The sequence below is a fragment of the Erinaceus europaeus genome, chromosome 2, assembly GCF_950295315.1.
Source record: "Erinaceus europaeus chromosome 2, mEriEur2.1, whole genome shotgun sequence".
Taxonomy (NCBI): Eukaryota; Metazoa; Chordata; class Mammalia; order Eulipotyphla; family Erinaceidae; genus Erinaceus; species Erinaceus europaeus.
In genome coordinates this window covers 140958951-140986179 of record NC_080163.1, presented here as the reverse complement: position 1 = coordinate 140986179, position 27229 = coordinate 140958951, and the positions used below count along the sequence as shown (strand labels likewise).

Genomic DNA, 27229 nt, shown 5'->3' with positions numbered 1-27229 from the left:
ATAACAACAAAAAACAACAAGGGTAAGAAAAGGGGAAAATATATATATATATATATATATATATATATATATATATATATGCTACAAAGACTGTCCAGTATAGATGCTTTGGGCTAGAGGATGATCAAGAAATTGTCCCATCAGTTTACTGTGAGCTATGTGTGATCTGAGTGTGTGGGTGTCCAGAAGAGGTAGGGCATGGAGCTCAGGTTACTGCTCAAGTTTACACAGTAAACCAGTGTGGGCTGGACAAGTCACCAAGAGTTTAAGAAGTGCCTTCAAGAAGATTGGGTTCAGTTTCCAGGGCAGTCATTGATGGAAGGATGCTGTAGATAGCCATTCTGCTCAGCACAACTGAGAATGAATTTAAGAAGTCTCTGAATGCATGCTTAATACAAGAGCATGGATAATATCTGACTGAGAAATGGGAGAGATGCAGCTAGATTGAGGGAGTTAATCAGTGTTGGAGCCATCTGAAGCTAAATTCCTTGCTAATTCATGCAGCAGTGTCATGTAGAAGCAGAGAACTATTCAGTCTGATTACTGATTTTCCCTCTTCTATTCCTAGAGGGAAGGGAGGCCTGGTAGGCAGCTGTGGGCTAATGATTCCTCCTTTCTACTTACAAAGGCCTATTGCAGTATGATGGGAAGCTCTGCCTGCCAGCATGGCTTAAAGCTTGGGGAGTTTGGGGAAGAATCCAAGAACAGGGCATGTGTCGAGGTATCGCCAGCAGGGAGACAAAAGGAGAGAAGGTAAAATAGGATGCATTTGGATTCAAGAGTCGATAAATGAGCCAGGAGTGTTGAATTATTCAACCACCTTTATTGATCCATTGATCTCTATCTGCAAGCCTTGGTTTATTCTTGGCTGGCATTTCCTGTGTCCAAGACACTGAGAAGAGAAATAGGGGAAAGAGAAAACAGACTTGTAAGATTCAAAGAGAGAAGAGAGACAAGGCCAAGGGAAAATTTGGCAACCAGTATCAGGAACCTTAAAATGCCCATGCCTTTTGACATAGTGGTTCTACTTCTGGAAATTGATCCTAAAAACATTATGCTGAACTTTTCAGAAAAAAAACCTTAAGGATTATGGTGTTCACAAAAGCCTTATTTTAGAAAAAGCAAATGATGTGAAGCAATCTATATAAATGTCTAACAGAAGCCAGAGAGATGGCTCATCAGGTAGGGCTTGTGTCTTGCCATGTGCATGGCCCGGGTTTGCACCCTAGAACCACGTGGGAGACATTATGGCACCGAGGAAGCTAAAATGCTGTTATCTTTCCCTCTATCTCTCTATCTGAATGAAAGAGCAGCCCATAGTGGTGAAATTGTGCATGTGTGAGGCCCCAGCTCCACATAATAAATAGAAATAAGTAAATGTTCATGGTTGGCAAAATAGCTCACTTGGATAGTGTGCTGCTTTGTCATGTGAGCAACCAGGTCCAAACCCAGTCCCCACCTCATTGAAGGAAGCTTCCACGCTATAGTATCTTTCATTCTCTCTGTATCTCTCTGTCTCTGTCTCTCTATCTCTCTCTCAATTATCTTTTATTTATTTAGTGGATAGAGACAGCCAGACATTAAGAGAGAAGCGAGAGTGTGGTCTAGGAGGTGGTTAAGTGCTGAACTCTCCTGAGTTCAATCCCTGGCAGCAAATGTACCAGAGTAATATCTGGTTCTTTCTCTCTCCTCTTACCCCTCTCATTAGTAAATAAATAAAAAAATCTTTTAAAAATAAAAAATATGTAAAAAGAGGGGAGGGGTGATAGAGAGAGAAAGAGACACCTGCAGTCCTGCTTCATCACTTGCAAAGACCAGGGGGGGAGTCGGGCGGTAGCACAGTGGGTTAAGCGCATGTAGCACAAAGCACAAGGACCAGAGTAAGGATCTCGGTTCAAGCTCCCAGCTCCCCACCTATAGGGGAGTCACTTCACAAGCTGTGAAGCAAGTCTGCAGGTGTCTATAGAGTCTTCCCCTCTTCTCTCTATTTCTCTCTGTGCTATCTAACAACAATGATATCAATAACAACAATAATAGCTACAACAATAAAACAAGGGCAACAAAAGGGAATAAAAAAAAAAGTATGAGTTTTCCCAGCAGACAAAAAGGAAGAAGATGGGGGGCCAGGTGGTAGCACAATGGGTTAAGTGCACATGGCACAAGGCACAAGCACTGGCGTAAGAATCTAGGTTCGAGCCCCTGGCTCCCCACCTGAAGAGGGATTACTTCACAAGTGGTGAAGCTGGTCTGCAGGTGTCTCTCTCTCCCCCTCTCTCTGTCTTCCCCTCCTCGATTTCTCTGTGTCCTATCCAAGAACAATGACAGCAATAACAACAACAACAACAACGATAAACAACAAGGGCAATAAAAAGGAAAAAAACAGCCTTCAGGAGCAGTGGACTCATAGTGCAGGCACTGAGCCTCAGTGATAACCCTGGAGGGGAAAAAAAAAAAAAAAGAAGAAGACGGGCTCAGTGAGGAGAACGACAAGAACTCTTAAGACACATGGAAAATGCAGAGCAGGGCTGCAGGGTGATACAGGTGATACAGGAAATAACAGGAGGTGGGAGTCGGGCGGTAGCACAGCGGGTTAAGCGCACGCAGCGCAAAGTGCAAGGACCCGCAAAGTGCAAGGACCAGCGTAAGAATCCTGGTTCAAGCCCCCGGCTCCCCACCTGCAGGGGAGTCGCTTCACAGGCAGTGAAGCAGGTCTGTAGGTGTCTGTCTTTCTCTCCCCGTCTTCCCCTTCTCTCTCCATTTCTCTCTGTCCTATCCAACAATGATGAGATCAATAATAACTACAACAATAATAAAACAACAAGGACAACAAAAGGGAATAAATAAATAAATATAAAATTTTTTTAAAAAGGGAAAAAATACGTTTTAAAAAAAAAGAAATAACAGGAGGCAAGATTGGAAAGGAAAGTAATATTTATCAGGGTGTCATGAGTGCTGGGCTGTGGGTCTTTGCCTGGCTGAAAATGGGAAACATGGGGAAGGGGGCTAACCGGGAGGACCTGTGGTTTGAACTCCTTCTATTATTCTCTAGTCTTGTAGTCTGAGCTGTTTCCCATCACCCTACAGAAACTTGGAGAGCTGGGAAGGGGAGCGGCTCTGCAGTCCTTGCAGCCGGTCCTTCTGACCCCAGTTTGGCCCTCATCCCACCACATCAGACTCAGTCCCCATACCCGGGCACCCAGACAAACCCCTCTGCCTTCCATAACAAAGAGGCTCATTTTGGAGCCTGGGCAAGATTTGCAAACGTCAAACTTATAATTATGAGGATGAAATCATCTGGTTCCTTTTAAGCAAACGGGTTTATTGATCCCAACACTGAAGAATTGCTATTCTGGGGAAAACTTGCTCCTCTCTGCTTTCTTCTCCCTCTGGGATAACTGAATTGGTGGGGTTGTTGGCAAAGGAGCCTAGAAGGGGGAGAAAATCTTGAGAGGAAAAAAATCTTCAGGGCCTAAAATTATATATTTAATGTATATAATATTGTTTTAAAAATAAGGCTAGGGAAACTGTTTCATTTAGACAGATACCACCCTTACCCTGGTCCATCTCCATCCCCAGAGTAGAAGCTGTGTGAAGCTGGGATGCCAGGCACTGTGCCAGCCACTAATTTCCCTTCTCTTCTACTCCCCTCAAGTCTCATTTGTGGATTCGGTTTCTATTTCAACTTCAGGATGGTACAGTATTTCCTCAGTAACTGAAAAGAAGACGATTCCTAAGGGGGAAAATGCACTAGTGGCCCAAGTTGCTGGGAGAAGAGGACCTTGTGCCTGTTTGAAGAAAGACAGACATGGGTGACTATTGGCACCAGACCTGAAGAAAACTGTCCTTTCTGCTGGACCTGAAAAAACATTTTTAGTGTTGACTGTCTAAGATTAGGAAGGATAATAGTTGGCAGGGCTTGGGGGTGAGCAGTATTTCAAGCCCTGCATCCTGTCCACAAGCCCACAATAGGACTCTTTCATTCAACCTGTAGGGGCCTCTTTAGAATCATGGTAGGGTGATCCAGTCAGTTTTCTACAAGCTAACTTCTTGCAGCTCTACCCACAGAGAGACCTAAAAGTGGAATGATGTGTCTACAAGTGTCTACAAGTGGGAGTTGTCTATGTCAAGGTCAGAGAACTAGGATCTAACTGGGCAGTCAGCACTGTCTGGGGTCTCGGGCTATATCTAACATTTGGGGTAAGACTTGAAGATAATGTGTGCAGCTGAAGATAATATGGTTCACACACTTTGGTCTGGACACTAGCAAGCTTGGCTTTATTCAGAGATTCAACAAGAATATCTGAATGGTTGCCTGGATAAATAATTTAGCTGGCAGAGTATGAGGTACTTAATCTCTGGGCTGAGGATTAGAAATAGAGTTGGAAGGGGGAGTGAGGAAGAAGACTAAGCTTTTAGGGGCCAGGCAGTGGCACATCAGATAGAGCGCAAATTATCACTATGTACAAGGACCCGGGTTCAGGACTCTAGGAGGGAAGCAGTGCTGCAGGTATCTCTCTTTCTTTCCTCTTCCCTCAATTTCTTTGTTTCTAAAATAAATAAATAAATAAATAAATAAATAAATGGCCTCAGCACTATCCCATGATCACTTATTTACCTTTTTTAGAGTCTATTTCTTCATCTGTCAGATGGAAATAAGACCTGTCTTAAAAGGATGACAGAGTGGTCCAGGAGGTGGCACAGTGGATAAAGCATTGAACTCGCAAGAATGAGGTCCTGAGTTCAATCCCAGGCAGTACATGTACCAGAGTGATGTCTGGCTCTTTCTGTCTCCTCCTGTGTTTTTCATTAATAAATAAATAAAATCTTTTTTTTTTTTTAAAAAAAGGATGACAGAGGACCTAGTGGGGGTTGTATTGTTATATGGAAAATTGAGAAATGTTATGCATGTACAAACTATTGTATTTGCTGTCATCTGTAAAACATTAATCTCCTGATAAAGAAATTACTATATATATATATGTATATATATATATATATATATATATATATATATATATATATATATATACACACACACAGAAAAAAGAAGAAGGAGAAGAAGAAGTAGACCTTAGATGACAATTGTGTGAAATGAGTAAGTTATGGGGCACAGAAGCATCCAACTTCATAATTTGGCCCCATCACTGAAGGTTCTAGGTCCCTGTTCAGTGTCACTACATTATCTGCCCACTTGGAAAGATAAGAAGAGGGACCAGGTGGTGGCACACCTGGTTGAGTGCACATATTACAGTGCACAAGGACCGAGGCTCGAGCCCCCAGTCCCCACCTGCAGAAGGAAAGCTTTACGACTGGTAAAGCATGGCTGCAGGTTTCTCTCTGTCTCTCCCACTCTATCTCCGCCTCCCCTCTCAATTTCTGGCTGTCTCTAGCCAATGAAAATAAAGATAATAAAATTTTTTAAAAATTTTAAAAAGATAAGAGACCTCGAGCTGGCCAAATCCTTATGAAAGAAGGTCTTCAAGCAGCAAGGTTTGACAGCGTTCATCCAGATTTTGAGGATGAGGAGCAGTGTCTCAGGTTTCCATCTGTGGACCCTACTAAAGCCATCTCTTAATAAACCCCTTTGAGTAGTGGTATCTGGACCACTCCATACCCAGATGGACAGAAGCAGAAAGTGAAATATACCTGATATGGCATAATCTTTATTCATTTCCTTTAATTCATTTTTTTTTCCCCACTGCTTCCAAGGTTATCGCTGGGGCTCAGTGCCTGCACTACGAATCCACTGCTCCTAGAGGCTATCCCCCTCCATTTTCTTGTTTCCCTTGTTGTTTATCATTGTTGCTATGATTGTTATTGTTGTTGTTGTTGTTGGATAGGACAGAGAGAAATGGAGAGAGGAGGGGAAGACAGAGAGGGGGAGAGAAAGATAGACACCTGCAGACCTGCTTCACCGCCTGTAAAGCAACTCCCCTGCAGGTGGGAAGCTGGGGGCTCGAACTGGAATCCTTACACTGGTCCTTGCACTTTGTGCCATGTGTGCTTAACCCACTGGGTTACCGCCCAACACCCGTTTAATTCATTTTTTAAATGTTATTTATTTTTTATTTATTTAATTTTATTTATAAAATGGAAATATTGAAAAGACTGTAGGATAAGAGGGTTACATTTCCACACAATGCCCACCACCAGCACTCCATATCCAATCCCTCCCCTTGATAGTTTCCCTATTCTTTATCCCTCTGGGAGTATGGACCCAGGATCATTATGGGATGAAGAAGGTGGAAGGTCTGGCTTCTGTAATTGCTTCCCTGCTAGACATGGGCATTGGCAGGTCGATCCATACTCCCAGCCTGTCTTTCTTTCCCTAGTGGGGCGGGGCTCTGGGGAGGTGGGCCTCCAGGACACATGGTGGGGTCATCTACCCAGGGAAGTCAGGTTGGCATCATGGTATCAACTGGAACCTGGTGGCTGGGCATACAGAGGTCAGCCTAGGAAATGCTCTCCCACAGCCTTCCCTTTCCTGGTAGCCCTAGCCCAGTGACCACCAAACAGTGTGAATGTGGCTTACCCTGTAGCCTGCAGCTGCCAAAGGCAATCTGTGGTCCTGCTGATCTGGGTCTTTCTGGCAGCCTTTCCCATCCCTTTCTCTCAGGACATCATTTCTCACTCCCAGAAGAGACAATTAGAATACTCTGCCCTGCTCTGTACTTCCACCCCTTACCAGCCAACTCCATTGAACCTAAAAAGGGATTTGTCTAGACCCTGACCTTTTCTAACCTTGACTAAGCTCTTGATGTCTGGATGAGTATCCCATTCTACTGATATTTAAACTTTTATTTATTTCCCATTTCTCATTGCAGTAATAATTATTGTTAGAGTTCAAAGACCAGCCTGGTGAAATAGTTCACTTGGATAGTGCATTGTTTTGCCATGTGCATGACCCAGGTTTGAGCCTGGCCCCCACTGCACTGAAGGATACTCTGATGCTGTGGTATCACTCTATGCTTCACTGTCTCTGTCTTTATCTGAAAAGGTCATCCAAGAGTAGTGAAACTCTGGGGATGATAGATAAACAGAAATTTCAAAGACCAACATAAGCTGCAGCTAACTTTCCTGGACCCATTATAGAGTAGGTGTTTCCTGGTAGAACTTTTTGTTGTTGTGAACATATTTCTGAACTGACTTTTTCATGTGGAAAGAGATTGAGATAGACAGAGAGGGAGAGAAACCAGAGCACAGAAATGTCCTCCAGTGCTATTCCAATAGTAACCCCCCCACTCACCCCATGTAGTATACTGGGGGGATCAAATCTGGGTTGTTTACAAAGCAGGCATGTTTCCAGGTGAGTTATCTTACTGGCCTGCCTTATGGATAATTTTTTTAGAGGCAAAAGTGGGAAGTTTTATACAAATACTGACCTAAATAGAACAGGGTGGTGCTGAATGTTATCACATAGAATATCCTTTATCCTATATAGAGGCCAACAGCAGAAACTCTCCCTTGACCGTTGACTGTTAAACCCTTCTTGTGGGCTCATAGCAAAGCCATCATCTTCTGCTCATTTCAACAATGATTGTGTTGTTCTGTTGGCCAAAGATGATACTTCTTAACTGGACTGTAAAGATTTAATGGATGGCAGCATTAAAAAGAAAGAAAGAAAGAAAGAAAGAATGGAAGAAAGGAAGAAAGGAAGATTTGAGGGAGAGGCAACAGATGCATGAAAGATGCTATTCTCTCTGGTACATGTGCTGCCAGGAGTTGAACTCAGGACCTCATGCTTGAGAGTCCAACCCTTTACCCACTGCACCACTTCCCTGACCACAGATTCTATTCCTTTTGAGTGACTTAGTTCTGGGTTAGTTCAATTTAAGTTTCAGAGGTCTTAAGGCTGGTTCTGTCTGCACTTTTGTGCTGATGTATTTTCCCCTTCCACTTTCACCAGAACCTTTAGACAATCAAAATAAAAATGACATTTCTGCTTGATGTAACTGATACAGATTGTGCAGTGGACCCTCCATGCACTTTCCTTCCTTTTCATTTTCTCCCTCCCCCCTCCACCAAAGCATTGCTTAACTCTGGCTTGCACGGTGCTGGGGATTGAACCTGGGGCTTTGGAGCCTCAAGCATCAGTCTTGTGCTATCTCCATGTCCCCTGTCACTCCTAGCTTTTTTTTTTTCTTCTTCTTTTTTGTTTTTTCACTCCTAGCTTTTGGGAAAACTGTTCTTCGCATATTTCAACCATCAGGTTCTTTATTATTATTATTATTTGTTATTGGATAGAGACAGAGAGAAATTGAGAGAGAAGGGGGAGATAGAGAGGAAGAGAGACAGAGAGACACCTGTAGACCTGCTTCACCGCCTGTGGAGTGACTCCCCTACAAGTGGGGAGCTGGGGGCTCGAACTGGGATCCTAACGGGTCCTTGTACTTTGCGCCACGTGCGCTTAACCCGCTGCTACCACCCGACTCCCCCATCAGGTTCTTTCTAAGGCTACCAAGCCTAGCTCCCCAAGCCCTAATGGGAAAGCATGTGACAATAAGCTGATTATTGTCTTCATATTTACCTGTGCATTTGACAGATGATTTGACAGATTTGATTGGGTCAATCAAAATCCTTCTGAGGAATTTTATGACTTGCAGAAATGGTTGCTACCATCCTTTGCCAGGAAATGAATGCCACCAAAGAGAGGCTGGAAGAATCAGGCAGTGTAAAGAAATGGAGGTAGGAGAGAGAGAGAGAGAGATGGGGGGGGAGAGCACTCTGTGGTTTGCTTAGCCTAAAACAGGATGCCTTTATTAGTTTTAACTTTGTTTGAATTGAATTTCTGTTACTTGCAATTGAAAGACACCTGCAGGGAAGATTCAGAGAGAGTTGAAGACTCTGTAAGTGCTAGAACTGCAATAAAGGCTCTCACACTATCACCTCGAGCTTGTGAGTGTCTGCACTTCAGAAATAAGCAAATTGAGGCTTAGCGGTCCAATGCTTGCATGAGTCCCCAGTCAGCAGAAGGGGCGGGCAGCGCTGCGCGAGATCCCATTTAAAGCCGGGACCCAACAGACTCCAGCTGCTCCAATCTTTCCACCATGATGTGAATTTGGTTGGATTCCTTGGTCTTTTTCACACATTTAACCGTTTTAGTGCTCACTGCATACACCCACTCCTTCCAGTCGGTTTTGCAACGCAAAATCCTCAAGGACTTGAGTTTCCTCGAGTTCAGGTGGCAATCTGAGGTTACTCCGTAGAGGAAGGGAGCAAAAGTTCCAAACTGTCGGGGAAAAAAAAAAAAAAAAGACCCGTGCGGATCGCACTGCAGGTCTTCGAGGCTCAGGCAAATCCCTGAACGCGGTTCTGCAGCGAGCAGCCCGCTGGCTGCACTGGGGGAGGCGCTCTCGCTCCCCGGAGCCCCGGGACCCCGCCAGCCAACCGATGGCGCATGCGCGGCGCGGGTCGCAGAGTTGTGAATGGTGCGTTTTGTTTGCCGGAGTTTGGGGCGGGCGGGCGCGCGAGGCGGAGGGTGGGGCCGACGGGGGCGGAGCGGGCGGGCAAGCGAGGTGGGCGGCGAGAGGAAGTGGCGACGGCGGCGGCAGCGGAGGCCGCGGGGGGGGGGGGGGCGGCGAGTACTGGGTCCGCGCGGGCGGTAGGCAACGGCCGAGGCGGCGGCGGCGGCGGCGACACCACCGTGGGCTGGCTCGAGCGGGCGGGGCGCCTCAGACTCCCGGGAGCCGGAGCCCACGCGGGCGGGCGCCTGAAACAAAGAGAGGCGAGAGTCGGCGCCGCGGGTGGGCGGCCAGCGGGTGCCCGCGCGAGCCCGGAGAGGGGCCGGCCGGCGCGGCCTCAGGGCGGGAAGATGCCGCGCGTCGTCCCCGACCAGAGGAGCAAGTTCGAGAACGAGGAGTTCTTCAGGAAGCTGAGCCGCGAATGTGAGGTGAGGCGGGCGGGCGGCGCGGAGGCCGCGGCGCGCCCCGAGTGGGCCCCGGGGCGGAGAAAAGTTTGGGCGGCGCGGCCCCCGGGGCTCCCGGGCCCCCTTCCCGACGCGCCGGCCGAGGGCCAATCTGGCGGTGCCCGCGGGCTCTGACTGCCCCTTATCGGCGCGGGGCGGGCGGCGCCGCGGATTTAGCTCCTGATTTCGGGCCGTCTCCGCCTTGCAGATTAAGTACACGGGCTTCAGGGACCGGCCCCACGAGGAGCGCCAGGCTCGCTTCCAGAATGCCTGCCGCGACGGCCGCTCGGAAATCGTAAGTCGGTGGTGGCTGGGCGCGCGGGGCACTTGTTGCGCGGGGGCTGCGGCGGCCCAGGCCGGTTCCGGACGGCGCGGCGGCTCCCGGAACTGAGCGGCGCCGTCTCACTTCCTACTCGGGATTCAAACTGCGAAACCCGGGGCGGGCGGGACACACACACGCTGGGCTGAGCGCCACACACACCATCACACACAAACGCCGCAGCCGCGCGGAGAGAAGCGGCTGGGAGGCTCGGACCCGGACCATCGTGGCGGAGACGCTGAATTTTCAGTCTTGACTGCAGCGCTGACTGCCAGTGCAGCTGAGAAGAAATCCCGTTTGGAGGAGTGGGGGGAAAGGACTTAAAAAAATAAATAAACAAACTGGGCCATCTTTTCTTAGAACTTGAAGCCTCAAGAGAATCAGTGACTTGTGGTTTTTTGTTTTTTTTTTTGCTTATTCCCATCCTAAGAAGTGAACTCTGTCTACTGCTGCTGCTGTAGGTCTCAGAAAGGATTGCATGGATTTTGCAAAACCCACCGTTGATCTATCTCGAGGTGGTTTGTTTGTTTGCTGATGGGGGGGCGATTAGATCTTAGGTTTACTGCTTTCTTTGCCTCCCTCCACCCAACTCTTCTCCCCCCCCCACCCCCGCGTTGAAGAAAACAAATTCAAGTGTCCCACTTCCCCTCATCTCCTTTTATTTTGTCCTGTTGGAGTGTTTAGGAAAAGGAAATCATGAGGCCAAAAAGTGGATAGGAAGAAACTGAAGAGGCTGATTATTTTTAGAACCCTAAAGCACTGTATAACGGCATTCTAGATATCTAGTCTACAGCATTGCACTTGCAGAGACTTGAAGTAAAGGTGAAGTTTGAGTTTGAGTTATAAAAAAGGAAGACTTGGAACATTTATTTCTCCCACCCACTTATAGAGAAAGGGAATGGTTATTGAGATAAGGCTTTATCCATATCACAAGAGTTCCCCGTTTTAATCACCTAAGTCAGTTTTGTCTAAAGAATATTTTGACATATACATTGAAGACTTGTAACAATGCTATTGCGGGTGAGAACTGACTAAAATCTGTGGACTTGCATGTTATAAAAGGAAATCTCCAGCTTTTAGTGCACTTCCAAGTTTGTTTAGTAGTTATACTGTGTGATTCAAATGTATATGGTAAATACTTTTAGTTTTGCACTGAGTACTAAAAGAATCATTTATTATTGGTCCAGTGATTATATCACCCTTTGATTGCGTTGCATTTTTCAAAAAGTGGTTAGTGGTATACTTGATGAATTTCCCGGAGGTAATTGATCTAAATTAAAAGATAAGAGAGATAAAGTACTGTCACAATATTTTATAATGGAGATTTTTTTAAATATTTATTTTATTTATTCCCTTTTGTTGCCCTTGCTGTTTTTTTCTTTATTGTTGTAGTTATTATTGTTGTCGTCGTTATTGGATAGGACAGAGAGAAATGGAGAGAGGAGGGGAAGACAGAGAGGAGGAGAGAAAGATAGACACCTGCAGACCTGCTTCACCGCCTGTGAAGCGACTCCCCTGCAGGTGGGGAACCGGGGCCCGAACCGGGATCCTTATGCCGGGGTCCTTGTGCTTTGCGCCACCTGCGCTTAACCCGCTGCGCTACAGCCCGACTCCCTATAATGGGGATTTTAAAAATTTTATTTATTTATGAGAATGATAAGAGGAGAGAGAAAGAACCAGACATCATTCTGGCACATGTGCTGCTGAAGATCGAACTTAGGACCTCGTGCTTGAGAGTCCAAAGCTTTACCACTGCGCTACCTCCCCGGCCACAAGTGATTTTTAAATTTAACCTAGTGTGAAGCATGTTCTTAGATTGTTTATGTCATAACAGATTTTGCTACGTTTATTTAAGAACTGGGACTAATTTAACCCATGGTATAGATGTGTTACTGTATTACTGCATTATTACTGTCATGTAGCAATTTTATAGAATGCTTGTATTTGTCATAAATTTCTCTACAGGTGGTGGCGCACCCGGTTAAGCGCACACATTACAGTGCACAGGGACACAGGTTCAAGCCCCTGGTCTCCACCTGTAACAGGAAAGCTTCACAAGTGGTGAAGCAGGGCTGTAGGTGCCTCTCTGTTTCTCTCCCTCTCTCCTTCCCCCTCCCCTCTCAATTTCTCTGTCTCTATCCAATAATAAATAAAATAAAAAGATTTTTTAAAAATTTAAAATAATTTAAAATAATTTCTCTACAGGGATAAATCAGACATTGAGCCCTCCCTTTCTTGCAGACATCAGATCCTACAGTTGTTGTATAATTGTTTCTGAGAAGGAATTTCATATTTCCCTCTCATTCTGATTTCTGCCCTTTAATTCAGTATTAACCACATTTAAATTTGTAGGAGTTTAATTCCAAGAAGGAAAGCACTATATTCTACATACTCCATCCTTTGCAGATTTTATACAATGCCTTTTCCATACCAAGTACTTGATTATTAGAATTTACTTGTCAGATTTTATAATTTGAAAGTTGGCTGCAGGTTTTATGTATCTTGCTGTGGGAAAAGGTATGGAAGGAATATTATTTTTGCCTCTGTCTTGAGGTAAAAATGTATGTGTGCCAGTAAAAAATACAGTGAAAATATATGTACACTTCTTTCTTTTTTTTTTAATTTGTTCATTTTTGCCTCCAGGGTTATTGCTGGGGCTCACTGTTGGCACTATGAATCCACTGCTGGTTTCAGTTTTTTTCCATTTTATTGGATAGGACAGAGAAGTTGAGAGAGAAGGGGAAGATAAAGGAAGGAGAGAAATATAGACACACCTGCAGGCTGCTTCACTTGTAAAGCAAGCCCCGCCCCCACGAAGGTGGGGAGCTGGGGGCTTGAACCACCATCCTTGCCTGGGTCCTTGTGCTTAATACTGCTAATGGTGCACTACCGTCCAGTCCCTATTCATTTTTTTTTTTTTAACATAATAGACATCTTAAAATTTTCAACATTTTTATTTTTAACATATTAGCATATGGATGAGATCAATTAATATATTTGTATCTAGTTATGAAGCAGTGTAAAGGCTATGGTAATCTTCTCTTCTAAGCTATAAAATTACCCATGCTCTTATTGTAGCATGAAATAAAAACTACGGGTAAAGGGTAGAATCTATTTGTTTAAATTTAACATTTTTTCTTTTTAAGATTTTATTTATTTATTAATGAGAAAGAACCAGATATCACTCTGGCACATTTGCTGCTGGGGATCGAACTCAGGACCTCCTGCTTGAGAGTTCAAAGCTTTACCACTGCACCACATCCCGGACCACAAATTTAACATTTCTTATTTAAGCTCTTACTAAGAGTGTTAGAGATGTCTTCAACACTAATTGATTGATTTAAAAAGTGATTATGAGAAGTATTGTAACTACTATGGGAACAGCAAAACCTAGATATTTATGCTCAAAGAGGGAAGGATAAAAAATGTTTTATTGACACAAATTTTAGTTTATGAAACTGACAACTTATAGTCTGGACATTAGGAAGTCTTGCTTATAGACAGTTATCCTAGTGTAGCATTTTAATGCTTTGAAAAAGTTTTCCTGACTTTCATCTTATTATGTAGGTAGTACCCCATTTAAAAAAAGCAAAAAGAATTCTATGGTGAAATAAATTTGGGAAATACTGTTCTAGAATGACCCTGTTCTTGCCACTTTCTTGGAGAAAGGGTTTTTATTTATTTATATTTATTTTCCCTCTTGTTGCCCTGGTTTTTCATGGTTGTTGTAGTTATTGTTGTTATTGATGTCATTCTTAGGTAGGACAGAGAGAAATGGAGAGAGATGGGGAAGACAGAGAGGAGGAGAGAAAGACAGACACCTGCAGACCTGCTTCACCGCCTATGAAGTGACCTCCTTGCAGGTGGGGAGCTGGGGGCTCTAACCGGGATTCTTTCGCTGGTCCTTGCGCTTTGCGCCATGTGCACTTAACCTGCTGCACAACCGCCTGACTCCTGGAGAAAGGGTTTTTTCTTTCTGAATGATGTCAATATTAATCTTAATAATAATTCCCTATTATTAGTATGAGTTTAGAGAACAAGTGAACCAAGAATAGATAAATTGGAGAAGCAGACTTCTAATGGCTTAGACTCTTTATGCCCCTCATCGCACTGAAAAGTGCGATGAGGGGCATAAAGAAATGAAGCAGGAAATCTCTTCCAAGGTTGGCCTTTGGATAGGAGGAGGTAAGATAGTCAAATTTTAGCACAGAGTTGATTTGGGGTATATTATTAGTGGAAGGATTTGTTGCTAGTTGAATACTGAAGAAATGGGTGTGAGATACTGACCCTGGTTTCATTCATGGACGTACTGGGTCTGTTATCTGCCACCATTGTGCTTTTGAGAGTTTCGTTATCTGAAATTGAAAAGGTTGACTGTCTTATCCAGCTCAAAAGCATCTTTCCCATTTTGTTACATATACATAGTGGGTTTACTTGGTACTGTACTAAGCACAGGTATTGGAAACTGACAAAGGGTAAAGTTATTTGCTTCAGGTCATGCAGTCTAAGCCATTAGAAGTCTGCTTCTCCAATTTATCTATTCTTGGTTCACTTGTTCTCTAAACTCATACTAATAATAGGGAATTATTATTAAGATTAATATTGACATCATTCAGTTTTCCACAAGAAAGGATAGCACTATTTGAGTAAGGAGTTAGCAGTAAGGTTGGCAGTTACAATTCTGGCACCAATAATAGAAATAGGAAGCTTAATTTTTACTTCTAAAGAATATAAGTGGGAGTCGGGCTGTAGCGCAGCGGGTTAAGCGCAGGTGGCGCAAAGCACAAGGACCGGCATAAGGATCCCGGTTCCAACCCTGGCTCCCCACCTGCAGGGGAGTCGTTTCACAGGCGGTGAAGCAGGTCTGCAGGTGTCTATCTTTCTCTCCTCCTCTCTGTCTTCCCCTCCTCTCTCCATTCTCTCTGTCCTATCCAACAACGACAACAACAATAACTACAACAATAAAACAACAAGGGCAACAAAAGGGAATAAATAAATAAATATTTTTTTAAAAAAAGAATATAAGTGAAACAGTCAGTGTTTCGACAAATTGCTCAGAATATAAACTTCTTGCTTTTAGATGAAGACTCAGTGCTTGGTAATGAATTATTCTTTAGAGCTTTACTTAGTGGGGTCAGCCAGGTGTTGGCACACCTGGTTAAACATACACCACGCTTAAGTACTCAGGTTCAAGCCTTCAGTCCCCACCTACAGAGAGGAAGCTTGATGGGTGGTGAAGTAGTATTGCAGGTCCCATCTCCATCTTCTGCTCCCTATCCCTGTCTGTCACTCCTTCCCTCTCAATTTCTCTTGTCTCTATCCACAATAATTTAAAAAAATTTAAGTTACTAAAACATAACACATTCTAGATTTTGACAGTTTGGTTAGATAATATATGTTGGTTTTCAAAATGTGTTTTACTTTGTGAATTTCCTAGGATTGGAGACAGTGTTCTTTCAGTTTTTTGCTTGGGGGAAATAATAGTTAAATTGCTCAGGGGCTACACAGAATACCACTTTGTTGAAATGATGTTAGACTGTTTTATCTGTTGACTTATGGCATCCAAGTCTTTTATAAATATTAGATGAATAAGCTTTGTTATAGTTAGACCCAGTCCTCCTAAAGTCATATTTTAGAAAACATTTTCTAAATCATCAAAGATTTTAGAGATGTCACATAACTTGCTGATGTATTGCATAGCAGAGAAAAGTCCCAGGTGCATTTTTAACATGGGCTCTAAAGTGTACTTTCCTTGAACACAGAAAAATGAAATGAAAATGTCTTATACAGCTTTAAATTGTGGCATGCTTTAAAATTCAAGATGTTTCGGTCTTAAGTGATTTTCACATTTTAAAATACACATTTTTAAATTCAAGGATGGTGGCTTCTGGTTAGACATTAGTGATGCACAGTACTAACGTCAGCAAAAAAATAACCTGAAAGAAAATATTGATTCCACGTCAGATTTTATATTTAAGCAGCCAATGGCAAATGCTCTCAAAATGGAATCAGATGTTTGTAACATAATACTAAAGAAAAATGATGAGTGCATGTTTTTTACTTTTAAGTATTCTCGGTGCTGCCTGGCTTAAGACAGAAACTGATGTAAAAATAAATGACTGCCTGCATAATTTATGTAATGTCCTGCTCCTGATCCTGTTTGTATTGATTTTTCTAAAAGGCTTTTGTGGCCACAGGAACCAATCTGTCTCTGCAGTTTTTTCCGGCCAGCTGGCAGGGAGAACAACGACAAACACCTAGCCGGGAGTATGTGGACTTAGAAAGAGAAGCAGGCAAGGTAGGAAATCTTCTTTTGCAATTTGAAATACTGTGAGCTGTTTAATTATTAGAGATTATCTGATGGTTTACACAAGGAGGTATGATTATACTGGTTTGTGATTGAATTTGTTTTCATTCCATGTTATAAAGGTGCTATACATTTTTTAATTACTGTTAAATTTTATTTCATTTTACTGTGTATATAACATGTATAATGTAGATAACATTCACTGTAGAAAGTTCTATCCCTTAAAGTGAGTAATGTTCTTTCCTATGCTCAAAACTTAGTTCCTTTAAAAGTGTTGACAAAAAACTTTTTGTTTAAAAAAATTTTTTTTTTGGCTTTACTGAAGTGTAGGTGACTACAATGTTAAGTAGAAATTGGGCCAGCAAAATAGCTCACATGGATAGTGCACTGCTTTGCCTTGTGCATAACTCAAGTATGAGCTTGGCTCCCGCCACGTTTAAGGGACTTTTGGTGATGTGTATTCTTTCCCTCTCTCTTCCTCTCTGCCTTGCTCTTTCTTTCTGAAGAAAGACAGCCTGGGGCTATGAAGCCCCAGAGACTACCCAGAAAAACAAGAAATTGAGAGAAAAATGGGAAAAGTCTCTGTAGGCTTAAATTTAATAATGTTTAGAAATAATTCATTGGTAACAACTTACTTACGTTAATATAGCAAATTTAATTTTGAGGGGAAACAATGTGGGAACTTCAGCTTGAAAATACTCTTTTTGTTTGTTTGTTTTTGTCTTGAGGAAAAACTTCTGAAAAAGCAAATGCCTTAACCTTTTCGTGTTGGAAGTTTAGGCTGAAGAGATAAAAAATGTTGGCAGGAATATATAAACTAAAAGCCTTATTACAATCTTTGTTGAGTGTACTTTGTGAAATTTTGGTGAAATTTTGATGAACATATCTATGATTGGCTCATTTCTTATTTATTTAATGTCATTGTTTTTGGTGGACAGACTGAGAGAGATACAGAGGGGGGGTTCCACACTGAACCTCGTTGCCATAGCTCCTCCTGTGTGGTATCAGGGTTTTCACCATGGTCAGGTGCCCAGCAGTGTGGGGATTCTGCCTGGTGAGCTGTCTCTAGTTCTGGTTCATTTTTGCTTCTTTTTCTTTTTTAAGGTTTCTTTATTTATTTGTAAGAGAGAGGAGAGAGAGAACCAGAACATCACTCTTGGCACATGTGATGCTGGGAATTGAACCAGGGACCTCATGCCTGAGTCCCAACACTTTACCTACTGTGCCACCTGTTAGGCCACCTGATTCATCTTCTAATAAGCTAACTTCTACTAGAAATAAAATATTTCAAGAAAAAATAATTTGACTTGATGTTACTCAATATCCTATTTTACTTGCCTGTTGATTTTATTACCTGTTTCTCAGTCGGCTTACTAAATTAATTTCTTTGGTGTTATAATGAATAGTATAACTGACTATTTGCAGAATATAGAAACATCTAACTTTCCCACAGCGTGAAACATTTAACTTTCCCACAGCATAACAAAGGTTTTTGTTTCAGACTGCATTAAGTATAGGATTTGTCTTTTTTTTTTTTTTTCTGCCTCCAGGGTTACGGCTGGAGCTTGGTGCCTGCACTACAAATCCAGTGCTCCTGTGACCATTTTTTTGATAGGACAAAGAGAAATTGAAAGGGGGAGGGGAAGATAGAGAGGGGAGAGAAAGACACCTTCAGACCTGCTTCACCACTTGTGAAGCGACCCCCCTGCAGGTGGGGAGCCGGGGGCTTGAACCAGGATCCTTGTGCTTGAACTGTCGGCACTTGACCTGGTGCACCTCTCCCTGGCACCCATAGGATTTATCTTTTTTATATACAGTTAAGTTTTTTGTTTTCTTTGATTTTTGTGAAATATGGTTTAGTGTTTTACGGGTAATGAATCACCTAACCTTTGTATTGGGAGAGGAAAGATAGATTACAAAATTTTAAAAATGAGTAATAAGTATTTTTGCTTTCTGTATATTGGTTGCTTGAAAATTATAAGCTGATGTTCTTTTATTTTTATTTTTTATTTATAAAAAGGAAACATTTGACTAAACCATAGGATAAGAGGGGTATAACTCCACACAATTCCCACCATCAGAACTCTGTATCCCATCCCCTCCCCTGATTGCTTTCCTATTCTTTTTTTTTTTTAAGATTTCATTTATTTATGATAAAGATAGGAGAGAGAAAGAACCAGACATCACTCTGGCACATGTACTGCTGGGGATTGAACTCAGGACCTCATGCTTGAGAGCCCAAAGCCTTACCACTGTGCCACCTCCCGGACCATAGCTTTCCTATTCTTTAACCCTCTGGGAGTAGGGACCCAAGGTCATTGTGGGATGCAGAAGGTGGAAGGTCTGGCTTCTGTAATTGCTTCCCCGATGAACATGGGTGTTGACAGGTCAATCCACACTCCCAGCTTGTCTCTCTCTCTCTTTCCCTAGTGGGGAAGGGATTGGGGAAGCGGAGCACCAGGACACATTGGTGGGGTTGTCTGTCCAGGGAAGGCTGGTTGGCATCATGCTAGCATCTGGAACCTCGTGGTTGAAAAGAGAGTTAACATACAAAGCCAAACAAATTGTTGACCAATCATGGACCTAAAGGCTGGAATAGTGCAGATGAAGAGTTGGGGGATGGTCTCCGTTTTTTAGATAGCTAGTAGGCATATTTTAGTTATATTCCAAAGGGCCTGTGGCTATAGTTTTTTTGTTTGTTTGTTTGTTTATTTGTTTTTGCCTGAGCCTGAAATCTGATATGCCGGTGGATCCTAATTATTGTCCGGGGAGATGATGTCATGGCTGGCAGAAGGATCAAAAAGCTGAATCAGGGAAGAGTAGCTCCCAAATATGGGAAAGGTGTATAAATACTGTTGATTGTAAACCCCATCAATTTGATGTGATCTGGGGCCCATATTCAGCTTGGGAGCCTATGTGACCTCTGCATCCCTGTAGATCTGAGCTCACATTCTGTGGTCATGAGTAGGAATATTACAAGCTGCCCCAATATCAGGTCCCATCTTCCTCAGGTGTAGCATAGAGTATATTGTCCAGCCTCCCTTTGGAGGATGGAACATTCTCTACCATTGTTGATCCAAGTTGAGGGCAAGGTCCTATGGGGGCCCACAGAGGGGTCTATTGTGTTGTTCCTAATAGAAATGACCAGTAACAATAGAAAGAGGGTCTAGGCCCATCATGTCTGTTTGGGAATCTTAGGACTCCCCGATTATGGCCCCAGCTGATAGGGTGGCCTGATAGTGAGTAAAGAGTCATCCTTAAAGTATGCCAGTCTCTTGCCCTTATTCAGCTTTTGCAGGCCTTGCTTTGATGAGGTTAGCTTTGGAGTGAGTGAGAGAACTGGAATAGGAAGTAGGTGAGGAGGATATCTAAGTCTAATTAGACACTATTTCATTATGAACTTTATACTGACTCACTACAGACTATTATGTATTTTTGCTTTGTATATATATTTTGCCCTAGTTTATGGATACATGTGAACATATACTCTGTCTTATGGGACCTGGTCTATATCTAGGTTTTGGGACTTTGTTAGGAAATGAACTGCCGGGAATGGAATTAGAGAATCCTATGAAAGCAAAGGTCTCACCCAAGTAATGACGATGAAGGGTTGACATCCCATGCCTGACATCTCTGGACACAGTCTGAAGTGAAGCATGCTGAGGTGGTACTCATTGTATTGATTAGGTTGGGATCAGCGGATGCAATGTCATTTGGTATGAATTGAGAGAAGCATGCAGGAAAGTGAGCCCCACCCTAGAGGTTCCAGGACTGGGGCAAATAATAGGCTCTATAGAGGAAATAGGAAATTCCTGCTGTCTTAGGGTTTAAGAAGACAATAGATAGTTATTGCTGTAATCACATTATTTGGTAATTGGGTTAACTTTGAAATATCCCTTTGTTAGGATTTGCTGTATCACACACAACATCACCATAATTTATGTCCTTTGACATTATTTGTTTATAGCTGTGCCACTGGTTGCTTCTGTTCTCCCTGGTCTAGGCTTTTAAGAGAGTCAAAATATCCAAGACTCAGCCTATGTATTAAAAAGACTCAGTCGGTGCTTTAAAAAGTTTGAGACATTCAATCAATTTTTCCCTTCTCATATTAATTAGTGATTTATATGACTACAGATTGATAGGAGTATACATAAACACCATTCCCACCACCAAAAGACTGTGTCCCATCCCACCCACCTCCCCAACCCCAGAGTTTTTACTTTGGTGCCCTACTCCAAATTCAGTCAAAGCCTGTATTGAGTTTTCTTTTCTGTTCTTCTTTCTCAACTTCTGTTTATAAGTGGGACCATCCCATACTTATCTTTCTGACTTAGCTCACTTAACATAATTCCTTCTAGCTCCATCCAAGATGGGTCAGAGAAGGTGGGTTCATTGTTCTTAATAGCTGTGTAGTATTCCATTGTGTATATATACCACAACTTTCTCAGCCACTCATCTGTTGTTGGGCACTTGGATTGCTTCCAGGTTTTAGCTATTACGAATTGTGCTACTATGAACATAGGTGTACACATTTCTTTTTGGTTGGGTGTTATGGAGTCCTTGGGGTATATTCCTCAGAGAGGGATTACTGGGTCATATGGGAAGTCCATGTCTAGCCTTGTGAGAGTTCTGCAGACTGCTCTCCACAGAAGCTGGACCAATTTACATTCCCACCAGCAGTGCAGAAGCGTTCCTCTGTCCCCACAGCCTCTCCAACATTTGTTGCTGCTGTCCTTTTAGATGTATGTGATTCTCACAGGGGTGAGGTGATATCTCAATGTTGTCTTTATTTGCATTTCTCTGACAATCAGCTGCTACCTGGAGCAGTTTTTCACATGTGTTTGTTAGCTGCTTGGATCTCTTCTCTAGTGAATGTTCTGTTTATATCCTCTGCCCATTTTTGGATGGGGTCATTTGCTTTTTTGTTGCTAAGTTTGCTGAGCTCTTTGTATATTTTTGTTATTAGTCTCTTGTCTGATGTCTGGCCTGTGAAGATCTTCTCCCATTCTTTGTTTGTGTGATAGTTTCTTTGGCTGTGCAGAAGCTTTTCAATTTGATGTAGTCCTATTGGTTTGTTTCTGCTTTAGTCTTCCTTGCAATTGGGTTTGTTTCATCAAAGATGTCCTTGAGGTTTAGGTGGGAAGGTGTTCCGCCAATGTTTTCCTCTAAGTATTTGATAGTTTCTGGTCTAATATCCATGTCCTTGATCCATTTGGGGTTGATTTTGTTTCTGGTGGGATAAGTTGGTTCAGTTTCATTCTTCTGCATGTTTCAACCCAGTTTTCCCATAAACTGATGAACTAGATACTACACCTTAGTAGAAAGAATTGGGAAGTCATTATGGGCAGCTCAGATACTAAAGACATAAAGCAAAAACAAATTTTATTTTATTTACTTTCAAATTCAATGCTAAACTATATTACAACTTTAAGATTACATGTCATATGCTACTCGAGTCTTACAGTATTTAATAACTATTAAATGGATGTTATTTTTATTTTAAAAGTACGTTTTTTGAATAAATTTAATGACATGTTTGCTAGATTGAAAATCACATTGTCCTTGAATTTAAGCCATCAAGATTTTTTTTGGTTGTATGATCTGCAATAACAGAAATGTTGTGTAGCCTAGAAGTTAAAGGATATGTTGTCAGTTTCTCAGGAAAAATGGTAGAATTGATGCAACCTAGCTACCAAGAAATTTATATCTTGTTACTATTTGTTTAATAATTGTTTTCTGCAAAGGCTATATAGTAAATATTTAGGTTTTTTGTGCCAGTGGTGTGTTGCAAGTGCACAGCTCTGCTGTTACAATATGAAGGGGGGCAATGGACAGTATGCGCCTGACTGTGGTCTAAGAATAATACTGGCAGAAATCAGTATATTTCCCTCAGATTTAAATCTATAAATGTTTATGGGAGCCAGGCGGTAGCGCAGCGGGTTAAGTGCGCATGGCGTGAAGTACGAGGACCGGTGTGGGGATTCGGGTTTGAGCCACCAGCTCCCTACCTGCAGGGGAGTCGCTTCACAAGGGGGGAAGCAGGTCTGCAGGTGTCTATCTTTCTCCCGCCCCCCATCTTCCCCTCCTCTCTCCATTTCTCTCTGTCCTGTCCTACAACGATGACATCAATAACAACAACAATAATAATAAAAAACAAGGGCAACAAAAGGAAAAATAAATATAAAATAAATAATGAATCTATAAATGTTTATATAGAAGGGCTGGGCAGTGGCACACCTGGTTGAGCACACACATTACAGTGCACAAGGGCCCATATTCAAGCCCCTAGTCCCTACCTGCAGGGGTGGAGCTTCATGAGTGGTGAAATAGTGCTGTAGGTCTGTCTGTCTCTTTCTCCCTATTTCCCCCTTCCCTCTTAATTTCTGTCTCTATCCAAAATAAACAAACCAAAAAAAGTTTATGTAGATAGACCATGTATTTCTGAAATACAGTGTTATCAATAATTGCAATACAAATAGGAGCTAGAAAGAAACACAAAAGTACTTTAAGGCAAAAACGAGGAAACCCAGCTAGTATATTGCTTTATACCACTAGGATGAAAGTATGCCAGTGAATTTAGACAATAAATAGTGACTCAAGCTTTTTTATCCTTAGAGCTTAGGCTATAAAGTCAGTCTCCCACCCCCACTCCACCCTTTTCCTCCTTTTTTTTTTTTTTTTTTTTGACCATAGCACTGTTCAGCTCTGGCTTTTGGTGGTGGTATTGGTAATGGGGGGAATTGAACCTGGGACTTAGGAACCTCAGGCATAAGAGTCTGTTTGCATAACCATTATGCTATCTATCCTTTGCCCTTTCCTCTCCTTTTGTATGTTTTCTGATAACCATTTGTTTTCCTGTCCCCATAGGATTAGAGCTAAAAGCAATGAAAATTGGAGTCCCCAGTCCCCCCTACCCCATATTAACTTTGCCTTTACTCCTTTTATTGGATTCCTAGTCAATGTTTCTTCTGTATATACTGAACTTCATTCCCTCTTGAAGCAGTTTCTCTTCCCATTTACACTCAGATTTGGAAATATATATATAGAAAAGGTCATACTTGAACAGATGCCTGAAGGAGGTTAGGAAGTGATAAGTCATGATGGTATCTGGGGAAAGGAGGTGCTAAATAGAGTAGACATGGGTTTTTTTTTATTCTGAGTGAAACGGAATAGTTGTTTTTTTTTTTTAACATTTCTTTTAAACATAGTAGTTAGAAAGTCTGCCTTGGGTTTTGAAAAAAATCACTGTAGTTACTGGATTAACAGGTTTAGAGGATAACACCCAGTAGCAGAGAGAACACTAAGGGTATTACCATATCTTCACAGTACTTCAGTGTAGTGGTAGTGGATAGAGATGGTGAGAAATGGCCATATTTGAATGTATTTTGAAATAGAGTTAGCTGGCATTGTTTATATATTGGATGGGGAGGGTATAAGACTTAAGAGAACCTTCAAATTTTTTTAGTATATGTGCTGCCGAAGCGAGCACGCACCTTCAAATTTTTTGACAAAAGAACTGAGAGTATGAGATTGCTGTCATAAAGAGATGAGATAGCATGTAGGTAGAACAATTTTGAGGAACAGTTTTTTTTTTTAATTTCTTTATTGGGGAATTAATGTTTCACATTCAACAGTAAATACAGTAGTTTGTACATGCATAACAAACCCAGTTTCCCATATAACAATCCAACCCCCACTAGGTCCTCTGTCATCCTTCTTGGACCTGTGTTCTTCCCACCCATCCACCCCAGAGTCTTTTACTTTGGTGTGATATGCCAATTCCGTTTCAGGTTCTTCTTGTGTTTTTTTTTTTTTTTCTGATCTTGTTTTTCAACTTCTGCCTGAGAGTGAGATCATCCCATATTCATCCTTCTGTTTCTGACTTATTGCACTTAACATGAATTTTTCAAGGTCCATCCAAGATTGGCTGAAAATGGCGAAGTCACCATTTTTTACAGCTGAGTAGTATTCCATTGTGTATATAGACCACAACTTGCTCAGCCACTCATCTGTTGTTGGACACCTGGGTTGCTTCCAGGTTTTGGCTATTACAAATTGTGCTGCCAAGAACATATGTGTACACAGATCTTTTTGGATGGATATGTTGGGTTCCTTAGGCTATATCCCCAGGAGAGGAATTGCAGGATCATAGGGTAGGTCCATTTCTAGCCTTCTGAGAGTTCTCCAGACTGTTCTCCACAGAGGTTGGACCAATTTACAATCCCACCAGCAGTGTAGGAGGGTTCCTTTGACCCCACACCCTCTCCAGCATTTGTTGCTGTTACCTTTTCTGATGTATGACATTCTCACAGGAGTGAAGTGATATCTCATTGTTGTCTTTATTTGCATTTCTCTGACAATCAGATACTTGGAGCATTTTTTTCATGTGTTTCTCGGCCTTTTGGATCTCTTCTGTGGTGAATATTCTGTCCATGTCCTCCCCCCATTTTTGGATGGGGTTATTTGTTGTCTTGTTGAATTTGGCAAGCTCTTTATATATGTTGGTTATTAAACTCTTGTCTGATGTATGGCATGTAAAGATCTTCTCCCATTCTGTGAGGGGTCTCTTGGTTTGGGTAGTGGTTTCTTTTGCTGTATAGAAGCTTTTTAATTTGATGTAGTCCCATAGGTTTATATTTGCCTTAGTCTTCTTTGTAATTGGATTCGTTTCATTGAAGATGTCTTTAAAATTTATGCGGAAAAGAGCTCTGCCAATATTTTCCTCTAAGTATCTGATAGTTTGTGGTCTAACATCCAATTCCTTGATCCACTTGGAATTTACTTTTGTATTTGGTGAAATACAGTGGTCCAGTTTCATTCTTCTGCATGTTTCAACCCATTGTTTCCAACATCATTTGTTGAAGAGACTCTGCTTTCCCCATTTAATAGTCTGGGCCCCTTTGTCAAAGATTAGATGTCCATAGGTGTGGGGGGAGGAACAGTTTGATATGAGCTTGTGGTGATGGCTTACTACTGCAGCTTCTTCTGTTTTTCTCATTTCATTTAATTTTTTTTTCACTGCAGTGTTGGAAAATAAAGCCAAGGTCTATTACCTCTAAGATACTGCTAAGTGCCCCCCCAGCCCAATTTTTTATCCTTTGCTTTTATAGGAGGAGAGGAGATACCACAGCAGCACCACTCCACCATCCATGAAGAGGCCCCCTGCCCCTGCTGAGTGCTCCCATGTGGTACTGCAGCTTGAACTCAGGGCCTAATGTTGAATAGAGTAAAATATCTTGGTTCATTGGTGGATTTTTTTTTAAGATTTTTAAAAATATTCCTTTTTTTCTTTTGCCCTTGTTTTTATTGTTGTAGTTATTGTTTTTGTTGATGTTGTTGTTGTTGGATAGGACAGAGAGAAATGGAGAGAGATGTGGAAGACAGAGAGGGGGAGAGAAAGATAGACACCTGCAGACCTGCTTCACCACTTGTGAACGACTTCCCTGCAGGTGGAGAGCCGAGCCGGGATCCTTGTGCCGGTCCTTGCATTTTGCGCCACATGCACTTAACCTGCTGCGCTACCACCCAGCTCCCACAATTTAAGTTTTAACAAATATGTACATGCTCATGTAAATACCACCTACCATCCAAATAATGTTTTAGTCACTGCCAAAAGTTTCTTTGCACTCTGACGGCACAAGAATGGCTTGGCTAGTTGGCTATGAGATAACAATGATGCTGTTGTTAACTGAATCTGTGTAGTCTAAAGATTAGATTGGAGCTGAAAGGTCCACTTCCAAACTCACTCATAATAGATGACTTCAGTTCCATAGAGAGAAAGAGTGACGTCACCATGCTTTTTATGACTTACTCTAATCATTTGTGTCTTACTCTGCTTATTAGAAAACAGTAGCTAAGTCTAACCCACACTCGATGGGGGAAGGGGTTGTTATTCACTAACATTTGTGTGAATACCAGGAGACTGGCATTATTGGGACCATTTTGGAGACTGACTGCTATAGTAATCACTTAAATTTAATGCATTGGGGAGGGGGAGCTAGAATGTTAACGGGAAACAGAAGATCCATAATTCTCTTTGATTTGAAAGATGCCTTCTTGATTTATGAAAATGTGCTCAATGAAATCAGTTATATTATTCTTTCGGTGTTTGTGAAGATATTTTCAAACAAAGGGTCTTCAAATAATCAGTAACTGGGTATAAATGGATACTTTATGTATGTTTAAGCCAGAGCACAAAATTGTATAAACTTTTTTTTATTTCTTTATTGGGGAATTAATGTTTTACATTCAACAGTAAATACAATAGTTTGTACATGCATAACATTCCCCAGTTTCCCATATAACAATCCAACCCCCACTAGGTCCTCTGTCATTTTTCTTGGACCTGTATTCTCTCCACCCACCCACCCCAGAGTCTTTTACTTTGGTGTAATACACCAATTCCATTTCAGGTTCTACTTGTGTTTTCTTTTCTGATCTTGTTTTTCAACTTCTGCCTGAGAGTGAGATCATCCCATACTCATCCTTCTGTTTCTGACTTATTTCACTTAACATGAATTTTTCAAGGTGCATCCAAGATTGGCTGAAAAGGGTGACGTCACCATTTTTTACAGCTGAGTAATATTCATATATACCACAACTTGCTCAGCCACTCATCTGTTGTTGGACACCTGGGTTGCTTCCAGGTTTTGGCTTTTACAAATTATGCTGCCAAGAACATATGTGTACGCAGATCTTT

The 27229-nt window shown here is 42.1% G+C and overlaps 1 protein-coding gene across 2 annotated transcripts in view; it reads left to right on the top strand.

Annotated features, from left to right (window-relative positions):
* Positions 1–9522: 9522 nt before the first annotated feature.
* Positions 9523–27229, top strand: part of CBFB (core-binding factor subunit beta) — a 69072-nt gene continuing 51365 nt past the window's right edge. For both annotated transcript variants that reach the window (XM_007517751.3, XM_007517752.3), the window contains exons 1-3: positions 9523–9889; positions 10113–10199; positions 16405–16521. In XM_007517751.3, coding sequence (XP_007517813.1) covers positions 9812–9889; positions 10113–10199; positions 16405–16521 — 282 coding nt within the window. In that variant the 5' untranslated portion in view covers positions 9523–9811. The remainder of the gene's footprint in view (positions 9890–10112; positions 10200–16404; positions 16522–27229) is intronic.